The following is a 22344-nucleotide window of genomic DNA, read 5'->3' as shown; positions in this document are numbered from 1 at the left end:
GAGGCGATCAATCAGACAGCAGACAGCCAACAGTGGCTTTTATTCCACATGTCACAAATAAACCAACTTGAATACTGGACCGAAAATCACCATAGACCCCACCAATCAGGGATTCTGTCATTCTGTCATGATACAATGTGCACACTGTGAAGGTGATCGTGATGCATTTAGGAGTGTTTACACTTCCTCCAGGCTGCAGGAGCGCTCCGGGGGAGATGTGGCATTTGATATAAATGTGAGTATGGTTCTTCTAGCCCACAAACTTGGACTTGGTTATGCAGCTCTAAAGAAAATAAGCAAAGTCCTAGGGATTCCTTCCTTGTGTCTCAGCTCATATTTGAGACATGGCAGGAGAATGACAGGTAAATAAAAAGGGAGAGTAGCCCATTATTGTCAGGTGACTTGCTGTGTATAAATTATATTTATTTCCTTGCTCCAGCAAATGTATTCAAAGTTAACAAAACAGAGTGACATTTTTTTTTTGCCCCACCAAGATTTACATGCTAAAATTGCCACTGCCCATCAGGCAAGCCATTTACAGTATTACATTGCCTATTGTTGTATAATAAAGATAACCTTTCACATTGAACAACTACAGAGCTGTTTTTTGTGAACGACCATTTATCATTGTTCACAGCCTCGAAAGCCTTAGACCCATCTCTTAAAGAGTTCACATTGGAACAGATGTGGCAAATAAATAAAAGATTTCAACAATAAAATACTTTAACTTCAAGTGCTAAAGGTAGTAGCCTACAATTAGGGAAAACTTAATTGTACACAAACTCATAAAGGCTTAGGTAAAAACACTTTCTAGACCTAGGCCTATATCATCAGATCCTTTGAGAACTTTGGTTCATGTTATGATATGAACAAAGAAATCTAGCCTCAGAGCATTTTTCTGTCCTGTCCTTTGGAGCAGGACATGTAATGTCCATGGTCTTTTCATTGCAAAAGTCCTGATCTGCTCCAAAATATATGTTTGCCTGGTTGTGTCCAGTCCAGGGGACGCTTTCACATCTCTGGGAGGAAGGATGTTAACATTGCACAGCAGCTGAAAATGATTTCCATCTGAGTGAAAGCTCCTTGGCCACAACAAAACCAGGCTCCAGAAAATTAAATATGTAAAGTAAGAAACCAGACAAAAATAGACAAGATATTAAAGCCTTGCATTCCAGCAATAACATTCATTGACCCCCAAGTTCAAGCAATAATCTAAAAGTACAAGAACAAAATATGTGAAATGTTGCTTGATCATCTGTCATCATCTCCTTGTACTGGTGAAGGAGAGCAGGTTTATGCTGTAAGACAAATTACACAAAAAAAGGGTAGAACATGAATTAATTAATGTCCTATATCTTGTTATTGCCTGTTTACTGCTACAGCTGTACTAAAATGCCTTGTATACACTTAACCTGCTTCCAGCCCAACAATGGCAATGCAGACAAAATAAGATTTAGATTTAGCAAACATTTCAAATCAAATCAAGTTTATTTTATATAGCCCATCAGCTAATATCTCGAAGTGCTGTACAGAAACCCAGCCTAAAGCCCCAAACAGCAAGCAATGCAGGTGTAGAAGCACGGCGGCTAGGAAAAACTCCCTAGAAAGGCCAAAACCTAGGAAGAAACCTAGAGAGGAACCAGGCTATGGGCGGTGGCCAGTCCTCTTCTGGCTGTGCCGGATTTTGGCTTCATAATTACCAGCAGGCCAGATGTAAATTGTATTCATCTACTGTAGCTAGCCAGCTGGTTGAACATGAAAAAAACAACCTCAAAATCTATAATCTAATAGCTAGCTAGCTAGCCAATTTAGCATGTGTCCCTATAACGTAACATGGGGTTTGATTAGCTTTATAATCGATCAGCATTCGCACCACAGTGGCTATTTTTGGTAACTAGCTAGTTAAACACGACAAACTGGCAAACTTGAAAAAAGTTTATCATCATGTCATGCATGCCTTAGCACATCAGCAATCAACACTAATAGCAGAATGCAACTGGCCAGCTTAGCTAGCTAGCTATCGTACCGTTACTTCGTCCCGCCACAAGCCATCTGTAAACAATGGCTAGTTCCGGGACGAAGTGAGCTTTAATGGTACCTGCATGCAACTGTCTAGCTAGCTAGATTGCTAGCAATGAAACAGCTTTTTGATACAGTTGAGACTGTAACATATTTACATGTAGCTATCTTGGCATTTTAAATGTAGACTCATACCGGTGTTTGGATTATGATGATTCGCGGCAGACTGAAACACTTTCAAAATAATCCTTCCCTATCCCACTCGGCTTCAACCAGTCCAGGCTGCTTTAGCCACAGAAACAGAGCTGTGTCAATACCAGGAGCTCTACACAGGACAGCACTGGTATTGATAGCTGTAGCTACACTTTGCATGTAGTCCATGATGAAAATATTTATCCAATGGATCTTTCAAATATCCGCGGTTGCAGAGAGCAGGAGGTGCCATTTGACAGAGAAGCGTTGAGTGACAGAATGGACTCTTTCTCGTGAGCCCCCTCATTATCTCAACCAATCATGAGTCTGTATTTTTTCTGTGTCTAAACAGCTTTGTGATGGTCTCCTGAGTGGTGCAGAGTTCTAAGGCACTGCATCGCAGTGCTTGGGGCGTCACTACAGACCCGGGTTCGATCCCAGGTTGTGTCACATAGTGCGGCTCACAATTAGCCCAGTGTCGTCCGGGTTAGGGGAGGGTTTGGCCGGGGGGGGCTTTACTTGGCTCATCGCGCTCTAGCGACTCCTTGTGGCGGGCTGGGCACCTGCAGGTTGACTTCAGTTGTCAGTTGAGCAGTGTTTCCTCCGAAACATTGGTGCAGCTGGCTTCCGGGTTAAGTGAGCGGGTTTGGCGGGTCATGTTTCGGAGGACGCATGACTTGACCTTCACCTCTCCCGAGCCCACTGGGGATTGCAGTGATGAGGCAAGATCATATTTGAAATTGGGAGAAAAAGGGGGTAAATCAGCTTTGTGATTTCACATTTTATTTATATTTACAGATTACATGCGAGTTTGTTATTAAGACCTCGCCTTCTTGATGATAGCGGGGTGAACAGGCTGTGGCTCGGGTGGTTCATGTCCTTCATGATCTTTTTTGGCCTTGCTGTTACATTGGGTGCTGTAGGTGTCCTGGAAGACGGGCAGTGTGCCGCTGGTGATGCGTTGAGCAGACCGCACCACCCTCTGGAGAGCCTTGCAGTTGCGGGCGGTGTAATTGCCATACCAGGGCGGTGATACAGCCCGACAGGATGCTCTCAATGGCTCTCATCTGTTTCTCAGCATCTTGAGAGAGCAAGTGTTTTGTACTGGCCAAATTGCTCTCGTGGGATGACTTTATGTATGCAGGAACCCAGACAGTGTTGGCTTTTTGGCTTCCCAACAAAATACTGTCTGTACTGTACCATGTTAGACATGCATACTGTAACTCCAGTTATTGAAGGCTTCACTGTCTGTCATATTGAACTCTCTTGTCTTGACCTACATTGTCCTCTCCAGACTCCTGCAACTGGATTCAGTTGAACTCTCTCTGTCTTGTGTTTGTGTATTCACGGGTCATTTGATCGTTTGAGGTCGCGCCGTAGTGCCATGGCCTTTTGGCCTTGGTCTCTGAATGGAGCCGACGACGGTGACTTTCCAGTGCCCTACAGGTAATCGCTACTCGAAGGAATAATTACTCTCCTATCTCTGCTGAATGTAGGTCAACAATCTCTTTCTCAAATCCCCTTCCTGTTCCAATGAACATTCTTTCGAAGGGATGTCCTGAAAAGATTCTGTTTTTATACTTCACCATTCACCTCTTGAATAATATATTTATAGACCGGTTAACTGCATCTCAGCTAAGTAGAACAACTAGATCTGTTTTGGCAATATGATTTAATTCAACCTTATTTCACCTCCAGCTCTTACAGTAGTGTTTCCTAATTAACATTTGTCAGTTCTTCTCCTTCATTTTACCGCCCTGTTGTTAATCAGACGCGAGCTCAATTCCGTTCTGCCACAGGTTATGATTTTGCCATTATTTCACGCTCTTTTACCTCTATCGAATGCAGGAAAGTCCAGACACACATCTGTGTGTGCGCACCCGTGTGTGTGTGAGTGTGTAGAAGGGAGCCACACCAGCTCGGCCCGGCTCCCCCCATTATCCCTTTCTAATTACACTTTCCTTGTGAAACAGTGGATCAGAGGCCACCATTGACTGCTTTTAATCCGGCACCAAATTTTAATTAACACCGACGCGACCCCGCCGCTGATACATCCCCGGGAATGTCGGGATCACAATAACTCATAAATCACCGCTGCAGATTTCATTCCCGCCTTTTCACCACTGATGAATTTCCAGAGGGGGTGGGAGAGTTGAAGAAGAAAAAAAACAAGGGAATGAACGAAGGCTCTTGTACGACGGCGTCAACCTTTGAGAGATTTGTTTGCCGGGGAGAAAATTAAAAACCCTGCGAAATGAAAATGGCTCTCTCTGTGCTAACGGGCTGTTGCTGTGAGGAGCTTGATGGCCAATGTCAGTCACTTCAAATATCAAGGGAGGGGGATTCCTTTCATTTTGAGGGGGATTCCTTTCATTAGAAGAATCGATAGGCAGGTTTTTTTTTTTTAAAGAAATGATTGGCATGTTTGTGTATATACTTGATCTGTGCATTGTGATTCTTTGTATAGTTTTGTTGGAAAAAGTTTTTTTTAAATGTAGCAATGTAGACTGTACTGTAGGACTTTAAACTACCGGTGTAGATTCCTTCATTCAAGTCGCTCACCGGCTTGGTTTGTTATTGCTAAACAGTTCATGTATGCTCCTAATTAGCATTCCTAAGCATCCCCATATGAACGTCAGTGGTGCTAATTATTAAGCGACGTAGTGCTTACAAGATATGAGAACTGGCAGCCTCTCTGGTCATATTACCCACCTATTACTGCTACAATTACCAAGCCCTGTCATTCTCTCTCTCCGTCTAAGAACTCCACCTGCATTCTCCATCATTCTTTCCTTCTCTCTTTACCTTCAGGATATGGCTTTGTGGACTTTGATAGCCCGGCTGCAGCACAGAAGGCGGTGTCGTCTCTCAAAGCCACCGGGGTGCAGGCTCAAATGGCCAAGGTAAGAACTGTTAGCACGTTAGCATCGCTGCTATGTATGCTAATATAGGCCAGGCTCAAATAGCCAAGGTAAGGAGCTGTTAGAATGTTAAACGCCACCTACGCTAATATAGACCAGACTCAAATAGCCAAGATAAGGCGTTAGCATGTTAGCATCACCACCATATATGATATTCTAGGCCAGGCTCAAATAGCCAAGGTTAGGCTACCTACGCTAGGCCAAGCTCATTCCTCAGGCATCCCCCTTAGTGGAATGGCTTTGCTCAATAAACCCATTTTATAGAGTCCTTCGATGACTTACACCCATTGCATACACTACATTATAAACTGGGTGGTTCGAGCCCTGAATGCTGATTGGCTGAAAGCTGTGGTATATCAGACAGTATACCTTTGGTAAGAATGGCCCTTAGCCGTGGTATATTGACTATATACCACACCTTCTCGGGCCTAATTGCTTATACAAGGTCAGCTCGCTCATTACTGAATATGGGCTTTTACAGTTGCATGGTCTGGGAGAGAATCACCAGGTGCCATGTGGTGGACACTGTCAATTAGGCTGTGCTCTGGTTGCAGTGGGCACAGCCGCCTGTCATGTGCTCTTTGATGTGAAAGTGGAAGCAGATGAGAGGAGCTGGAACATGAGACCCCAGTGAGCTCCACAGCTTGAGAGAGTGAATGACCATACCATAAGGCCAGGTAACTAGAGGCTTAATTGAACATTAATCGGACGTTTCACTTGTACTGATGCTGCTGGCATTGGTGCTGATTAGAACTGTGATGATGATGATGATGAGGAGGAAGATGAGAGAGAGACTTCGATTTTTATTCACTATTCCAATAATGATGACGGTGAGGATAATGATGCTAGAAATTACGATAAAGATGATACCCCCATTATTGTGATGGAATATAATGGGAGTAGCAGCTAGAGGGGAAATTATATCCTCAAATGAACAATTTACCCATTTCCTCTCTTCACAAAGTGTCTGTCCTTCCTCTTATAGGAGGCCACACACACAGAATACAGATTAGGGTGTATGCTTTTTCCATATTTCATTTAAAACCTTTCTTTGTGTTGCTTTCTGTTGTCAGTCAACATTCCCAGGAGTTGGCTTTTGTCCCAATATAAAACAGCTGGCCTTTTTACTGTGTGTGTGTGTGTGAACGTACTCTTGAATATTTCCGGCCACATGAATTAAGGTCAGGCATTCTCTACTACTGTCTTTTTATCCCACGTCTGAGAGACATTAAGTCGTTTAGTTTTTATTGACTCTCTGTATCTCTGTCTACTCAGTCTCTCTTCTACTTGCTCGCTGTCTCTCTCTATCTCTTTCCCTTTGTCTCTCTCTCACACAAACACACAGCCACGTACACTCCCATGTACCATGTGTTTGCCAGCCATACATTCAACAAGGGCAATTTAGTCCCATCCATAATTAACGTGGCAGTCTGTAGCTGTGACATTGAAACACCGGTTGGTTGCCCCAGAGGCATCAAACAGGAACCCAGGTGAGCGTTACCATCACATCCTGCAGATGTAAATCATTGTGGCGATGGCTGCCACCCCGATGACTGAACACGGTCATGCTGGGGCTCATTCTCTTCATTCTCCACGTCCCAAGGCTCCATTTTGTCACGTAGATCTCCAGCAACAAAGTAATAAACGGAATTGCGAGTCAGAGCCAGAGGCTTTGAGCTCGTTAAATAAAACCGTCGGAGTAATCAAGTTGCGCCTTCTTTTCCCGCCGCAGTGCCATTAAAAGGCTTTTATTGAGGTGCCTTATTTTAAACACGGTTGCGAGGGAAGGAAGAGAAGACGAGAAGAGAAAGGTGGAGAAATGGGTCTTTATTTCTTCTTCCGTCTCCTTTTGTCTGGATGTCCCCCCTCTGAATTGGTAATACCAAGGAAATGTGAAACATTGGCCTCCTTTTATTTCCTCCTCCCCCCTTGGGGACTGTGACAGCATGAGGGAGGATGAGAACCATAATTGAGGTACCTGAAGGACACTTCCTTGTGCCTCCCTCGCTGTCAGCCACCTACAAAGCAGCAGCTTGGGCGAGAGTGTGTGTGTGTGCGTGCAAGTGTTTGCGCGTGCGTCTCTGTGTGTGTTCATCGGTGGGGGGGTGGTCCTAGCTGAAGACTTCATTCTCCATGTCACTGCGTGTGGAATGCTTTTTCTCACCGTGCGAAGACTGACATTAAAAGAGACAGAATGATAACAAGTAAACGGTCCGCTTCTCCCATCGAAGATGCAAACCTGTCAAAGAGCTCTCCTCAACTCTCCACAGGCTGCCATTTTCCCCTTGAGCCAATCACACTGAATTATGGGGTGAGCGCCCTCGATTGTGGTAGTTGTGTCGGAGAAGCAATTCCACCTGACAGCTGCTAGCTCTCAGACAACAACCCAGTCTTTATGGAAATGATCTCTCTACCTTTGTCTTTGTTTGTCTTATGGTTGCCGAGATGAAAACAAAGCTCTCACTTTCTCTCTCCCTCTCTCCCTTTCTCTCTCCCTTTCTCTCTCCCTTTCTCTCTCCCTTTCTCGCCAAGCTACCTGAACCAGCCCAGATTAGCCATAGGATCGCCAACATCACATGGATATTTACACGTCACGCTCCCTTGACGTGCATATTTAGATTCACCTTCGTTGAATCGCTGCCTCCTGAGCTAACAAACATTACCGCGTTTATTCTCCAGTAATAACAGAGGCAAATCGGAACGCGGGAGAAAATACCAACTTTTTTCAAAGCCCAAAATGAGAGCCTCAGGTTCATTTGGATATGGAGGATGTTATTGAGGTTGTTATTGACATGTCATATGTGACCGAACCATCTTTTGTAGCAACATTTGAAATCGTTTTTATTTTATTTTATACATTGGATAAAAGTAGAGAGAGTTTTACCCTCTCTAACTCAGGGCTGTTCACCCTCTCTGTCTCTGCTTGCCCTTCACTTTCTGTCCACATTAGAGCGAGGGGGAAATATCTGGCCCATCAGGCAGCTGTCTCTGTTCGCCATTTGGACATTTAAGGGCCCATGGAGTTGTTACGGTAACGTTTGGGCCTCGGTCAGGGCAACAGCCCAATAAACGCAGAATAACGGAGATTGACATTCCTATCTCTCAGGGGAAATTTCAATATTGCATTTATATTCATGCAAACAGCGAGGAAGCTCCCTGTGGGTGGTCTGGGCAGTCAGCGGTGGTATGATTTTCATTATTACCCTATTATCCTTTTAAGGGTGATTTCTTTGACACAGTTCCTGCACTGACACCCCTTTACAATTCAACGAGACGAAGGGTGACCTCTGGACTCCAATCCAACGGATGGTTGACGCCGTTGTTGGTGTGGCTGAGAATAGCTAGGCTAGGTTAGCTTAGCATCGCTGCCCTGCACCACAGGCTGAGGTCAACGTTGGCTTCTTCTCAGGCAGTGGGAATCTATTCAGAAAGAAAGGATACTTGGCTGGACTAAAGGATACAGGTGCCGGTTCAGCACCCATCTCGCTCTGCAGTTCGTGTTATCCCACCTTGAATATGATGCCATTTCAGCAAGACATTGCGAGCTGTCTGAGAACTGTGTTTTTCATAAAGCATAATGGTGTCAGCCAGAAGATAGTCGTAATAAGCACATTTCCCGGTGTGGTGCCATCGAGACTGGGGGTGTCATAGAGATTATGGTGTAGCCTAGTAGAGACGTTTTCTAGTTCCTCCGCTCCGTATGTGTCCGCCTGTCACAGCCGCTCTTTGAATACACCATATAGTTGCATATTCTTGTATCCTTATCAACCCCTTCCTCCTTTAGTTTATACTATACGTTTCTCCCCCTAGTGACAGTATGACAGTATCACTGAGTGTATGGGAGGCTAGGTTCCCCTACACATATATATTCCTCTCTCTTTATCTCTCTATGTGCATACGTTGCATAGACGCCTCATGCAGGCGCATCAACTCGCCTTAGCGGCATCGCGCCTCTCGGCCCTCCCTTTCCCAAAGTGATACTTTTGAAGGGCAAAACCAGCGCGAGTGAGAAGGACCATCTGACTAGCTCCCAATCCCGTGCCCCGTCATTGGCTCGCACTGTCTCAGCGCTCTAATTACGCTTCAATCATACGGAGGAGCGCGGCGTGCGGTAAATTATTTCACAGAGCAGCTTGGAGACGTGCAGAGAGAGAGCGAGAAGGAGAGGGGGAGAGTGAGAGAGAGAGAGAGAGGGGTTTGGCAGAGACTGTATCACCACAGACAGCCAGCTGCAGCAGGAGACAGGCCAGCACTAATGAACAAAGTTACAAACTTATCAGAGGGAGAGAGTGTCTGGTCTGCCACACTCCCTCTAGGGCAGTGAGAGTTACAGTAACTTTTAATGGACATTGGCATACATCACCATCCCAATACACAGAGAAAGACTTTAAATTGATATGGGATTTCTTTTTTTTACTGTTTGTTAGAGTTTGTTGTGACTCTGCTTTGTAATTCAATTCTCAATTCATTATACGATCCTATCTGTAGTTTGAATGGCACTACGAACAAAGACAAATAATATTCTAATTGAAGTAACATTGGGGCTTTATTCAGTGAATAGCTGTCTATTTTGTTACCAAATTGCTTAGCAGTGGCCCTGAGCCCAAATCGGTGTATTTCAAAAGTAGTGAAGGCCAGCCTCAATGTGCTCAATGCTGCCATTTGCGTCGCTTTGAAGCAAATATAAATACATATAAATACGTCTTTTCAGACTCAATAATGGCCACCGTATGCAGTTATTCGAATCCCTTTGATGTGGCAAATGTGTCAAGCCCCTCCCTTAATCCTTCAATTGATCTGCGTCCACTACCAGACTGAGGGAGAGCCATTTCAAAGGACCCTGGTTCCACCATGACAGACAGACAGACAGACAGACAGACAGACAGACAGACAGACAGACAGACAGACAGACAGACAGACAGACAGACAGACAGACAGACAAAGCAGCACTTTGCATTAGTTTACCCATTTGGTCAGAGAAGGGACAGTTCTTCAATTAAAGCTATGCTGCACAAAGCTGGATAGTGTTTAAAACCGGTCTATTTTTATGCCTTCATGGTGTTAGCAGTTGTACCTACACTGTAATCTGTACATTTTACGTCTAAATTGTTGAACAGTAATGTACTTAGCAACATATTTCTTACAGATTGCCAGAGAAAATAGCTTATGTCAGGGGCTCAGAGGTTTAGTGAGGTAGAGGTCCGAACATTTTTAGTTGAAGCTCATTTACTGTATTTCTATGCATATTGTAATTCCCAACAGTAAGTTAGTTGTTATTATTATTATTATCCCGAGTGGCGCAGCGGTCTAAGGCACTGCTTCGCAGTAGTCCGGACCTAGGCACACACACACACACTCACTCGTGTGTTTGTTTCTTTGATGGGAGTGTGTTGTGGGCTTGCAGTAGGCGGCTGTGGCTGTAGTCGAGAGCTTTAAGCTCTCCCAGTTCTCTCCCAGCCCAGGCCTTCCGTGCGAGCCGCTGATTCAGTTGCCCCATTTCAATTTGTCTTCATCAGTCATACCAATTAACTCGGGGATTAGATTCCTCACTGCCAGCAATCTCCGGCCCTCCTCCCTACCCCTCCCTTGTCCTACCCTCTCTGCCAGCATGCACGGCCCTGACTATACACATTATAGATATGTTTATATCTACGCTCCACTAACAGCTCCCTTGTAGACATTCTTATCACTGGAGGTTTCGCACTCCCAACTGGCGCTCTTCTTAGTCTTTTGTGTGGTGGGTGGACTTTGGCGTATGAACAGAATTTTAAAGGAGAGGAGAGACTTCTTGACCATGTATTTTCTTAAAATTCAGTGTGGTGGACGGCCTACTATTTCGCCGTTTCCACACATTGTAAAGGAGCCTCCTTGACCATGTATTTTCAGGGGGGATTTCTCTGCCATCATTTACCTCTACCTGTCATCCTTCACGAGGCATGAGAGGGCAATTTCCCCTTACAGCCTGGAAACTGTGAACTGTGTGAGTTTCCCCTCCGACCGAACCAGCAGGAAAATACCACGAGTGCCAACCTAAACCACGCAGGGAAGTAGGAGCTATTTAAAGCAAAGGGAATCCAAATGACATTGAATGACGAGCCTGTCCCTGCTCGTGCTCCTGAAGCAGGTTATTTTCACGTTCACACACACACACACACACACGGCTCATCTAATAAACGAAATAAGCCACATCACGTTATTCGATTTAAAAAAAATGTTTTATAGCGCTATGCTGTCATAATGTATGAATTAAGCTTCCATACATTTAGATGGAGAGAATAACATAGAATGTATGCGTGAAGTAACATTTCTAGGGGTAATTCATCTGTAGGTTCTTCTTTCTAAACACACATTAATCCACCGCCTTACAGTGAAGTAAGAACCTGACACACACACACGGTAGACGAACGAAAGCGCCACTAGCCAGGCTATGTTTAATTCACTCGAAAATGTAACACGATTAAGGTACCCTCCCACCGTAGCACAGTTACATATTCAGGGCTTAAAGCTCCTCTCTGCGTGAGTTTACATTTCTACCGCGCCGAGAAAGCCTCTCAACGTAATTAAGATTTAATGCTAATTCTGGGCGCTGCTGCACAGTCTGTTTGGATTTCCGACTGGCTGCCGATGGTAACACAAACAAATAGTGCCGACCGTGTTACGTGCCTGGCCATTAACGAGAGACTAATCACACAGGAGCTCCGAGTGAGGCTCATGGTCGGGTTTGTCCTCATCCCGTGACTGTCTGGCTGTCACCGGTTCGTCACTGTCTGTCTCTGTCTCTTTTTGGCCATCTGTCCCCCCACCATCACCATCCCTCTCTCTTGTTCTCTCGCTCGCTCTCTGGTTCTCGCTGTCTGTCTGTCTCTCTCTGGTTCTCTCTCTCTCGTTCTCTCTCATGTTCTCTCTCTGCAGGCCCCTAATGAATTGTGCAGGCATGCCATGTTAAATTAGACTGACAGTTTCCATCATATTGGTAGGGGCTGTACTGTAGGAGGACTCTGAGACAGAGCAGTATAGAGCTCTGGCCATGTCAAAGGGCCCACGCATCAGCTAGGGGCTGCCAAGTGACTGTTGATGGATGGGGAACTGTGACACCCATGTCTCTTATTCAGACTAATGAGGGTGAGGGAACTGAGGAAGTAGTTGGCTCTGGCTCTCTGGCTTTGGCAATGCCGTTTTTCCCCCCCTCCATCTGAATGTGTGTGGCGGTGTGTCTGTCAATCTCTGCTAGTGGTCTCCGAGTGGGGGGTGAAAGGTCAACAACAACAAACAAAGAAGAGAGAAGTGAATGTCAAATCTGCATCTTCGGGATGAAATTAGCCTGTGAGTTTTCGTCTCTCTGGGGGGGAAAAAGAAGGAAAAACGTGAGGGAGCCACTCTACTCTCTCAGGTTCCCAAAGTCAAGGTCGACCAGGAAACCAGACTCACCCAGGAGCTGCCCTTAATGAACTTCTGTCCCAGCAGACGCATCTCGACTGACTGCTGGTTTATTGAGCAAGGGAGGTGTGTGTCTGCGTGTGTGTGTGCGTGCTTGCTTGCGTTCATGTGTGTGCACGCATACATGTGTGTGATGAGGGGGCTCTTCAGAGTTCACATATGAAGCTGTCTCCAGGGCCTCAGTCAGAGCAGAGTGAGAGCCAGTCAGCAGTTCAGAGACCACGGGGGCAGGCCAGATACTGGGGGCAGAAATTATCACCATCTGCGGGGATGATTCCTCCACACCACATTTCGCTGTCCGGGGTTGTTTACCCTACATAACATACTGTACATCAGCACATCCTGAAAACAGACCGAGCCCTCCTCCGAGGCTGTTAACCTTGAGCCCTGTGTGGAGCTGGGTGGATGATGCAGGTTTGGCTGTGTGTGCATGTAAAATCATAGGGAAATATGTACGTTTAACGTTTCTCAGACATAGCGTTTTGAGTATATTCACGTTCAATGAGATTTTGACTCACTTGTTGACTTGATGGCATTTTCAAGGAAATATACACATTTACATGTCAATCCCCATAGTTCCCTCTCCCTCGACGAACCACTTGTGTTGGAAGGTTGCTCACATGTCTTGGCTGTGATTCTTTCATCTCCCCCTCCCCCTACAAATCTGTGACGTGTGTGTGTGGGGTGTCTGCTGTTTAAATGTATTCTTTCCGCCTCTGCATTGTGTCAATATTTTGTCTGCGTTCTGTCGTCTGTAATTTGCTGCCGAGTTGTCGCCTGTGATGAGTCTGTTATGTCTTCGCCTTGGTTATGTCTCACTCACTTCTAGCTTCCTGTGCTAAGGGCGCTCCTCCTGTACCGCGTTTATTGTGTCTGGCTTCTCGTGTGTTGGTCTGTGTGCTATGCTTGTGTTGCGCCCGTGCTTGTGCCACTGTTATCATGGCCTTGTCTTTGTACTTTGGCAACGTTGTCTTAGTGTTATCCCTTTTGATGTTAGTGTTATCTCTTTGTTGTCCCGTGTGTTATCGTCTTGCAATCAAGGCAATGGCTTTGTGTTGCAACACCTAGTATAATCCTCATGCTATCTTAATGTTATCTTTTAGTTAGAGTTGTCTTTACAGTAGTCAGAGTCTTATCTAACTCGCATCGTCCCCTCTGGCGTTATCTTAGTATTTTGTCTTTGTAGTTTTGCGATTATATCATTTTGTCGTTGTGTGTGTGTGTGTGTGTGTGTGTGTGATTCCTCCAGTGTTTCTGTGTTGTGTGCTCATCACGTCCTCCGTGTTTATGTGTTTACACGGCTACATGTCTGTGTTGTCCCTGTGTTGTTATGTTTGGTGCACAGCAGACCTGATTGAAACCAGATGGCTAGTCTTTGGGAGTCTGACAACTGAAGTAGTAATGGAGAAAACAGTAGACAAGACGAGAGAGAGAAAACCAGACATGCCATCAACTACAGAGAGAGAGAGAGACAGAGACACAGAGAGAGGCAGATTTATGCACAAGGAGCATCCTATCTGGCTTTCTCTCCCTCGCTGCTGGGATGTGACGTTCACACAGATGCCTCTCGCAATAACCGATGGAAGAACATGCTAACTATCAAATGTATTACGAAGCAAGCCGTCAAATAGTATCACGTCTTTAGGTTCCATGTTGTGTAATCTGACTCTAAACCGTTAAATATTTCAGGCTGTTTGCGCCTCGTACAATGGTTAATGCTCTTTTCCTTCCTAGCCAGTCTGACAGCGATGTTTACATCCGATTGTCAAATAATATAAGTTTACAGAACATGATACTCAAACGGGAACTCCTAAGGCCTTGACGTTACTTCTGCGACTTCCTTGTGTGAACAAATCAGTTGCGTATGAATTGTACAGTACATTCGCCAAATGGCTTTCAGGGTACTTTTTGTATTTTGCGAATACTGGATAACCCAGGCCTGTTGTAGGTGTGCTGCTCCAGGACTGTGTTTAGAAGAGAAGAAGGATTCAAGGATCTTCCCGGGCCAAGCCAGGGACGTTCCCTGACCCGAAGTTCCCTATAAGAAAGACCTGGAGCGGACGGTAGGTTGGGAGCCGTTGCCATCTTGAATATTGATCACTCCCTCTCCACCCTTTGAGGTAGATTGTGTGGATGCTGCACACAGAGCTCATCCACTGCGTGATGAACACCCCTTCAGTACATCACATGATCCCCCCCCCCCCCCCCCCCCACACATCTGGCCGGGCTCTGCTCGAATCTACAGGCGGAGCGTGGACCGTTTTGCAAGCTGTAACCTTGTTTAATATTCGCCATGACGATAGGCATATAGTATTCCCGAACACGTTTTAGCTAAAAGCAAGAACATGGATGTTTACCTAAAGCATTGGCAATTGAATGAAAAGGCCAAAAAGGGCTTTGTGAGAAACTGTGCAGTTTCTGTGCAGGATCTGAGCCCTTTTCCTGATATAGAGGTTCATCAATCTCCATGGAAATGGTCACACCTGCTTCGATAGCTAGCTGACGGCACAGTGTTGCCTTGAGGGAGGGAGCAGAGAGAGCGAGAGAGTAGAGCGAAAGAGGATGGAGTCTGAGAGATCCAGAGGAAGTATAAATGTGCCTCCAATCGAATTATTGGCCAATCAAGTCATAACGTGAGTAATTCAAGGCCTACATCAACGGGGATAATCTCATTGGCTGTGCATTAGGGGCTGAGAGGATATGGGGTCGGCGAGGAGGGGGGTGGAGCTCTTAGTGGGCGCGCTCAGTGGGGGGTCTCGGAGGAAGACGGTCCTCTTGATAGGAGTTGAGAGGTATTTTTCACGTTGAATGAGGAGGGGTGGATGGTGGAGTTTTAAATAATGTCTCGATCTCTGCCTTTGGCGTATCGCTGTAAGAGACGGGGTAGAGTGGAAGGGTGGATTTCGCCTGTGTTGCCATCTGCTTCTGTCTCATTGGTCATTGACAACATTTCTCATGTGTCCAATTACGGAAGAGGATTATGATCTGCTTGTGTGCTGTCTTGTGTCCCCTGGTCATATCTGGCTCACCGGAGGTATACAGGACATTTTGTCTGTACATAATGATGTTTTACTTATGTAGTACTGCAATATACTTCATATTTGCATTAGTATTACTGTATTTGCTTATACGGTTGGCTCTCAAATGTTTCCTTTTGGCTCCACATTGTTAATAACCTATGGGGTTTAACGTCTTCAGCTGTGTGTATAATGCCGCTCGTTGTACACATTCAGTGTGACATCTCCCAGCTTTGAGGTAGTCAACCAGGAGGGCTTACACCTGGAGAATCACTATGAACACACAGCTACAACATGCCTGGCGTTTGAACAGGAGGGGCTCCAACAAAGACTCCCTCTCTCCAAAGCCGATGTTGGTTTCCGGAGGTTTGACACTGGCGTGGAGCGCTAATCAGGCTCTGTTTCATGGCTTTGGAGAGGGCGGCCCTCCCAGAGAAAAGCCTTGATAGTTTCTCATGCGATTTGCATGTGGAGGGTTCCTGAACCAGCTCCCCTTGCTCCGCCTCGTGCCCGGGTATCCGCATAGTAGAAACAGCTGCCAGGGGAACAGCTTGTCGGCGGGAGGGAGGGAAAAAGGGAGAGAAGGTAATCACTTTTGGAAAAATACTGCTTCTCCGGACCCTGCCAAGAGCTCGTTTGTGTTGTGGCTTTTCTACTGGAAGCCCGTTGCTTTGGCTCTTTGGCTCTTTGGTTCTGTTGGTTCTGGCATCCCCTCTCTCCAGAGTTAATACAACAATGAGGGGTTTTCGTTGAAAAGCGTCTTAATGGTCGTAAATGGACGAAAACAATGGGCAGGAGAATGATATTGGGGGGCTGTTTTTGGTCGTCGTGAAGGCATGTGTCTAAGGATGTGAGAGGCCGAAAAGAGTTCTACAAAAGTGTAGTATTATGAAATCCCGTTTGACTAGGGGGAGCAATCCCCTATTTATTGGGGAGCATGTCCTTATTTCTCTGTGGCATGACCAATACATCTGATCTTTCCTCAATTCCCTGAACCAGATCCACCCCAACTGACTGACTACAGCCTGTGTCACGATCACGCAGTTCCGCCTTTGAAACGTGCCCAGGCAACTGCAAGATTCTGCGTGTTGAGCTATTTGAAAATGCACATACATGTACAGTAGCCGAGAACGGATTATGCATAAACAGTAGCATCCCATTCAGCCAATCAAGCAGATCAGCTTGAGGGGAAGTGACAAGTTCAGCATTGTGCTGGTTAACATCTTATGAATACCTGCTTCTCTAGAACAGATGGCCTGGGTGTCCGGGATACAGCCACAATAACCCTTTCCCGACGCAAGGAAAAAGCGCGCTTGAATTCATCCGCCTGTCATAATCAGTGAGTGTTTTTTGGGGGGGTTTCATTCTGTAAACATTGTTTTCCCACACACAAGTGCAACAACGGAAACCGTTGAAAGTTTGCACCCTTTTTGATTGAATAGCGCCTCATTATTTACCAGCAGCTTATCGTCTTCCATCTATTACGCTTGGAATCTCTGTGCTACAGTGTCAGTCGTGGGAGATTGGAGTAGCTATAGCTATCCGGAGGGAGAGGAGCAAATGAGCGTGGAAGAGGGGAAGAGAGGGAGCGGTGAGAGGTGCAGGAGCTCGCGGAGGAAGAGAAAGGAAGGAGCTGTACATGTTTGGCGGCGGTATATAAGTGTCCCTGTCAGCCTGTAATGACTGTGTGTTGGAGGCCGTTCAGAGACTCTGGACCTGCAGGGGAACAGCTTTCACTTCTCCTGACACACACACACACACACACGCGCACACATACACACACACACACACACACACACACACACACACACACACACACACACACACACACACACACACACACACACACACACACACACACACACACACACACACACACACACACACACACATCTACTCTCGCTTAGACAGAGGGATGAGTCAGAAGCTCTGCTGGCTACAGTCCCTCCCTCCTCCTCCCTCTCTTCCTTTCCATGTCCCTCTTTTCCTTTCCTCTCCTCACCCTGCTCTACAAAGGTATGTTTAATACATAAGGGCCCTAATCGCTATCGCAGCTGTGTCGGTCCCTCCAACCGTCTGGCTCTATGCTGTGTGTTCTTTCTAGACTCTTCCTCTCTCATCCTTCTTTTCCGGTCTTCTCTCTTCTGCAGGATCATACAGAGAGGCCATTCTCATGGACCTCTGTCCTCAGGTGTCAAGCTCTCTCTCTCTCTCTCTCTCTCTCTCTCTCTCTCGCTCTCTCTCTCTCTCTCTCTCGCTCTCTCTCTCTCTCATTCTCTCTGTCCCTCTCTCTGTCCCTCTCTCTCTCTCTCTCTCTCTCTCTCTCTCTCTCCATTTCTGTCTCTCTCTCCCTCTGTCTTTCTCCCTTTCTCTCTCTCTCACTTTCTCTTTCTCTCGCCATTCATTATATATGCCTTGCTGGAATTTAAACGCCTCACATGATTATGGTGTGTAGGAATGAGGTTGAATAGGCCTCTGTTACCTGGTAACTGCATTCAATTGCGTTCATATGTGAATAAGCACAGTAGGCTACTTCCAAAAAAATTAAAAGCACCATGAATTATTAACTCTTAAATGTAACTACACGTAACTAAAATGTAATCTACATCATCCCTGAAAGTAACTATTTATCATGAGAGGACTATAAAAAATAACTAGTAATACTGCATACTCCAAGAAAGGTTCAAATCTTACCTTTCTGGTAAAATAACTATAAATTGCTGAAGTGTAGTCACTTTTGAGGACACAAGCTCAAGTTAACAGTGCAAATATGATACAAATATCAAAATATGAAATATTTTATGATGTTTTTGTTGTTAAACAAGACTATGAATGAGGCTTGAAATTACTTATAGGCTTTCTAAATATAGTAGAATCAAATGATAATCACTAACTATAATATTTCACCTTCCTTATAACTTTAAAATACATTAGTATGTTTATTGTTAGAGAAAATGTGCACATTTTCTAAAGGTCTCTCTCCCATCTCTGTGAACGTCACACAGATCAACGGCTATCAAGCTTGGGAACTCGCCTTTCATCTCGTATTAATCTTGTCCATCACATTTTTTTTTTGGTTTAAAATCTATGAATTATTTTAGATTAACGGCTATCAATCAATCTCTCCTGCTGAGCTAAGATGTAAGGATTGCAGACGCGCTAGGGTTCAGTCAGGGGTTGATAGACAGTCGGAAGAGCCAATTAAATTGTAGGAGGGGCATCCCAGCTTCAAGTGGTTTCAGATTTCACATCACACAGGTGTTTAAAATATACTATTGTGTCCATGGGAACCGGGGCTATTGCTCAATGCAAGCTATTTTGATCTACGGTGTACACAGATTGATTTATAAGCAAAAATGGCAGTCGTAACCGGTACCAGATCCACACAGGTCCCCTAAAACAGGGGAATTTACATGTAAAAGGTTTTTAAACCATGTAAAATGTACTCTGGAATTATTTCACATATTTTGGAAATGCAGAAGAGACATATGTGATGGAGCACCTCTGTATATATGGTTGTGTTATATGACCAGGGCCCGTATACACAAAGCCTCTCAGATTTCAGTGCTGATCTAGGGTCTGTTTAGCCTTTTAGATCCTAACGAATAAGATTATATGGATAGATCCTAGATCAGCACTCAGAACAGAGTGCCTCGCAGCGTCTACGAAGTAGACAAGAGCTGTGGCGTGCCATCATTCAGCGCATTGCATACTGTCAAGTAAGCACCACTCAATCCCACAGCAATCTCTCCCACTGTCCCCTGATATTCTCCCTTTCTCCCTCTCACCCTCCATCAGAAACACATAGAGTCTCCTCTCCACCGCAGCAATGGATGTAAATGGAGGCGTGCGTTGGGGAAACTGGCTGACATCTATGCGTCTGATTAGAGCACGAAGCCCGACACTTTGTAATTGATTGTGGCCACGGGCTGCTCACGCTCGCCCCCCTCCCCCCCCATATGGCCTCTCAGAATCACTGCACCTCTCTACGCCCCATTAGCATGGCTCACACACATGCATGCACACACACACCCCGTCCGCTCCACTGCACCCATTCTAATAACAACCTTTTTAATGGGGCTGTGGTTTAGTTGAGCGCCCAGACTATCCCATCCCGGAAGCAATGCATGGAGGCTCCCATGTCACAGGATGTTTATCCCACCACCCGATCAGTATATAGGTCCTACAGTATAGACATTGCTCCTATAGACAGCGCTTGGTGTCTGAATGAATTCTATAGGTCTAGAGACGATGCGTTGGGTCGAGGTTAAAGGGGATACTTTATGATTTTGGCAATGAGGCCCTTTTATCTACTTCCCCAGCATGCTAGCAGATAACCATAGACTTCCAGTCATTTAGCTATCACTAGTTAGCATTGGCTTACGAAGCTACCTTTTAACTTCCTTCATACTGGACACAGAGACATAAAAATGGTGTCCACGAGTTCATCTGACTCTGAGTAGTAGACAACGGGTCTCATTGCCAAAATCCCGAAGTATCTGTTTAAGAGAGGCAGAGAGTGGGAGGAGAAGAGAGTGTAACAAGGGAGGGAAGGGAGGAGAGAAATGAAGGAGGGAGAGATGGAGAGAAGTTGTGCTGAGAGTGGTATGTCCTTGTTTTTGGAGGGAGGAGAGGAGTAGGGGAAGGTGCTCTGTAGTAATTAACAGTTGAGCTCACCAGGGAGGCTCCACGTGTAGAGGAGCCATTAGACACGTAGCAGGGAGCTATGCACAGAACAGGGAGGCCATTCCGCTGACTCTGCTTGCGGCAAGCCTTTCTTTCCCCCCCGCACGGTACAACGTCTAAATCACCTTGTGCCGACACCACAAGGAAGGAGCAACACAGCCAGGAAAGGTGAGGAGGCAGTGAGAGAGGCAGGGGTTGGGAAGCCCGTGTTAAGATCTAAATTTGTCTTGTGCGTATGCACACACGCACATGAGTACATGCACACACTGACATACACACTCCATTTTTTTTTATGATGAGGTACACACTCATCTACAGTCATACTTAGCTCCTTGATAAGCAATGTGATATGTCATTTAATTGCTAAGCTAATAATTCCCTGTTTTGCCAGATAGTGCACATTGGAGCACCTATTATGGCGCCTATCCCACTCTGTTAGTGCTTTGTAGTGTAGAGAGCAGGCGGCTGTAGTGTAGATAGAAGGCGTCTGTAGTGTACGTGCCGTCTCTCACTCGCTGATACACCAGTTTACTGTGACCTTTTAAACAGGCACAGTCGGTGTCTTTTGCCACCGAGCACACACGCATACACATACATGCACACTCAGACCTACCCACACCCACACACCCCCACACAAATGGGAACAGTAATTAGCGAGGGCTCCCGGGCCCCTCTGACAGGCTTTTCAGAAGAGAGAGAAAGGGCAGGGTGACATTTGGGCAGCAAAGTGGCACAGTCATCACCGCCGGGCTTCACAGAATTATCAGCCGAGGTTGAGGGTTCAAATCCCTGAGTCCATAGAGAGATGAAGCCGTTGCCCCTTAGACAAGATGCTCCCATCAGATAACAGACCTGGGTAAAGTGTTCAGGATAGTACACAGCCTTTGGGATTGTGCGTCTTTAGTCTTTAGTGGCCTTGCGAGTGCCTAACACCTCTTAAGTACCAGCTATAAATGATACATTTCTACTTAGCCTGGCGAGAAGGCCGATAAGCACTGCTTTCATAGCAAAATGTTACTGCTTTACACCTCGAGTGGGCTGGTTACAAGCCTATTGGCGTTATTTGTGTTAGTTAAATGAATAAGCCTTGTTAGATCTTAGAGTCTTGTTGTGAGAATAGCTGCCCTCAGGCTGGACCTTGCTTAGCTCAGCCTGGCCAACCAGTAAAGGGCCCTTCATCGAGAAAGAGAGAGAGAGAGGCAAGTGTGAGTTGCCTGTTTGATGGATGGGTCAGGATCACGCAGTCCCTGTGACCTCATTGCTAGGACTAGATGGACCCAGTCACTCATTCCCAACCAACAATGAACTAGGCCTGCGCTGCATGCCAAGCAGGTTCTGATTTCTTGGCTGCAACGTACTGTATGGCTTTTCCTCTGAGTGAGCGCCAAGTTCTCCCACACACAGAGATTTGATTTGATTCAATTGTGGGGCTGAAAAATACAGTTAGTGTTAACTACGACCGAGAAGATAACACAGGCAAGTATAATGTATAATTTCCAATGAAGGCCTCAATGGGATTTTTCTTTTTTTTCAAAGACCGACACGGATTTACCCGTACTAACAAAATCAGCTGGGGAGTCTCAATCACTGGCACAAGCAGAGGAGTGGTACAATGTATGGTGCCTCTCACTGCTGCGATAGCATGGCTTCCTGACCTTAGAAAACAGCAGAGGAGACTGGGGATGCTCTATCCTGTGCACTTGAGAGATGGGGATGCAGCCTTATGCTTCATGACAGCTCCGTGGGTGTCTGATTCTCTGACAGGTCCTAACCTTGTTCTGCGGTCCTCTACAGCTCAGTTGGTAGAGCACGGCGCTTGCTATGCCAGGATAGTGGGTTCGATTCACTGGACCACCCATATGTGAAAAAAATGAATGCACGTGTGACTAAGTCGCTTTGGATAAAAGCGTCTGCTAAATGGTTTATTATTGTATGGTGTATATGATATCATGTGGAACTGTATTATTTTATGCACTGAGCATGTCTTGTGGCTTGTGACATCTGGTACATTGCGCAGTACTTAATGTTTGAAACTCTAGTCTATACTGTACATCATTTGACTGTCTTACTAT

The 22344-nt window shown here is 45.7% G+C and overlaps 1 protein-coding gene across 3 annotated transcripts in view; it reads left to right on the top strand.

Moving 5' to 3' along the window:
* Nucleotides 1–22344, top strand: part of LOC129831385 (RNA-binding motif, single-stranded-interacting protein 3-like) — a 351034-nt gene that overhangs the window by 191825 nt on the left and 136865 nt on the right. For all 3 annotated transcript variants that reach the window (XM_055894739.1, XM_055894740.1, XM_055894742.1), the window contains one exon: nt 5023–5114. In XM_055894739.1, coding sequence (XP_055750714.1) covers nt 5023–5114 — 92 coding nt within the window. The remainder of the gene's footprint in view (nt 1–5022; nt 5115–22344) is intronic.

Source organism: Salvelinus fontinalis, chromosome 32, assembly GCF_029448725.1.
Source record: "Salvelinus fontinalis isolate EN_2023a chromosome 32, ASM2944872v1, whole genome shotgun sequence".
NCBI lineage: Eukaryota > Metazoa > Chordata > Actinopteri > Salmoniformes > Salmonidae > Salvelinus > Salvelinus fontinalis.
The sequence above is the reverse complement of the archived record's forward strand: the minus strand, read 5'-3'. Positions and strand labels throughout refer to the sequence as shown.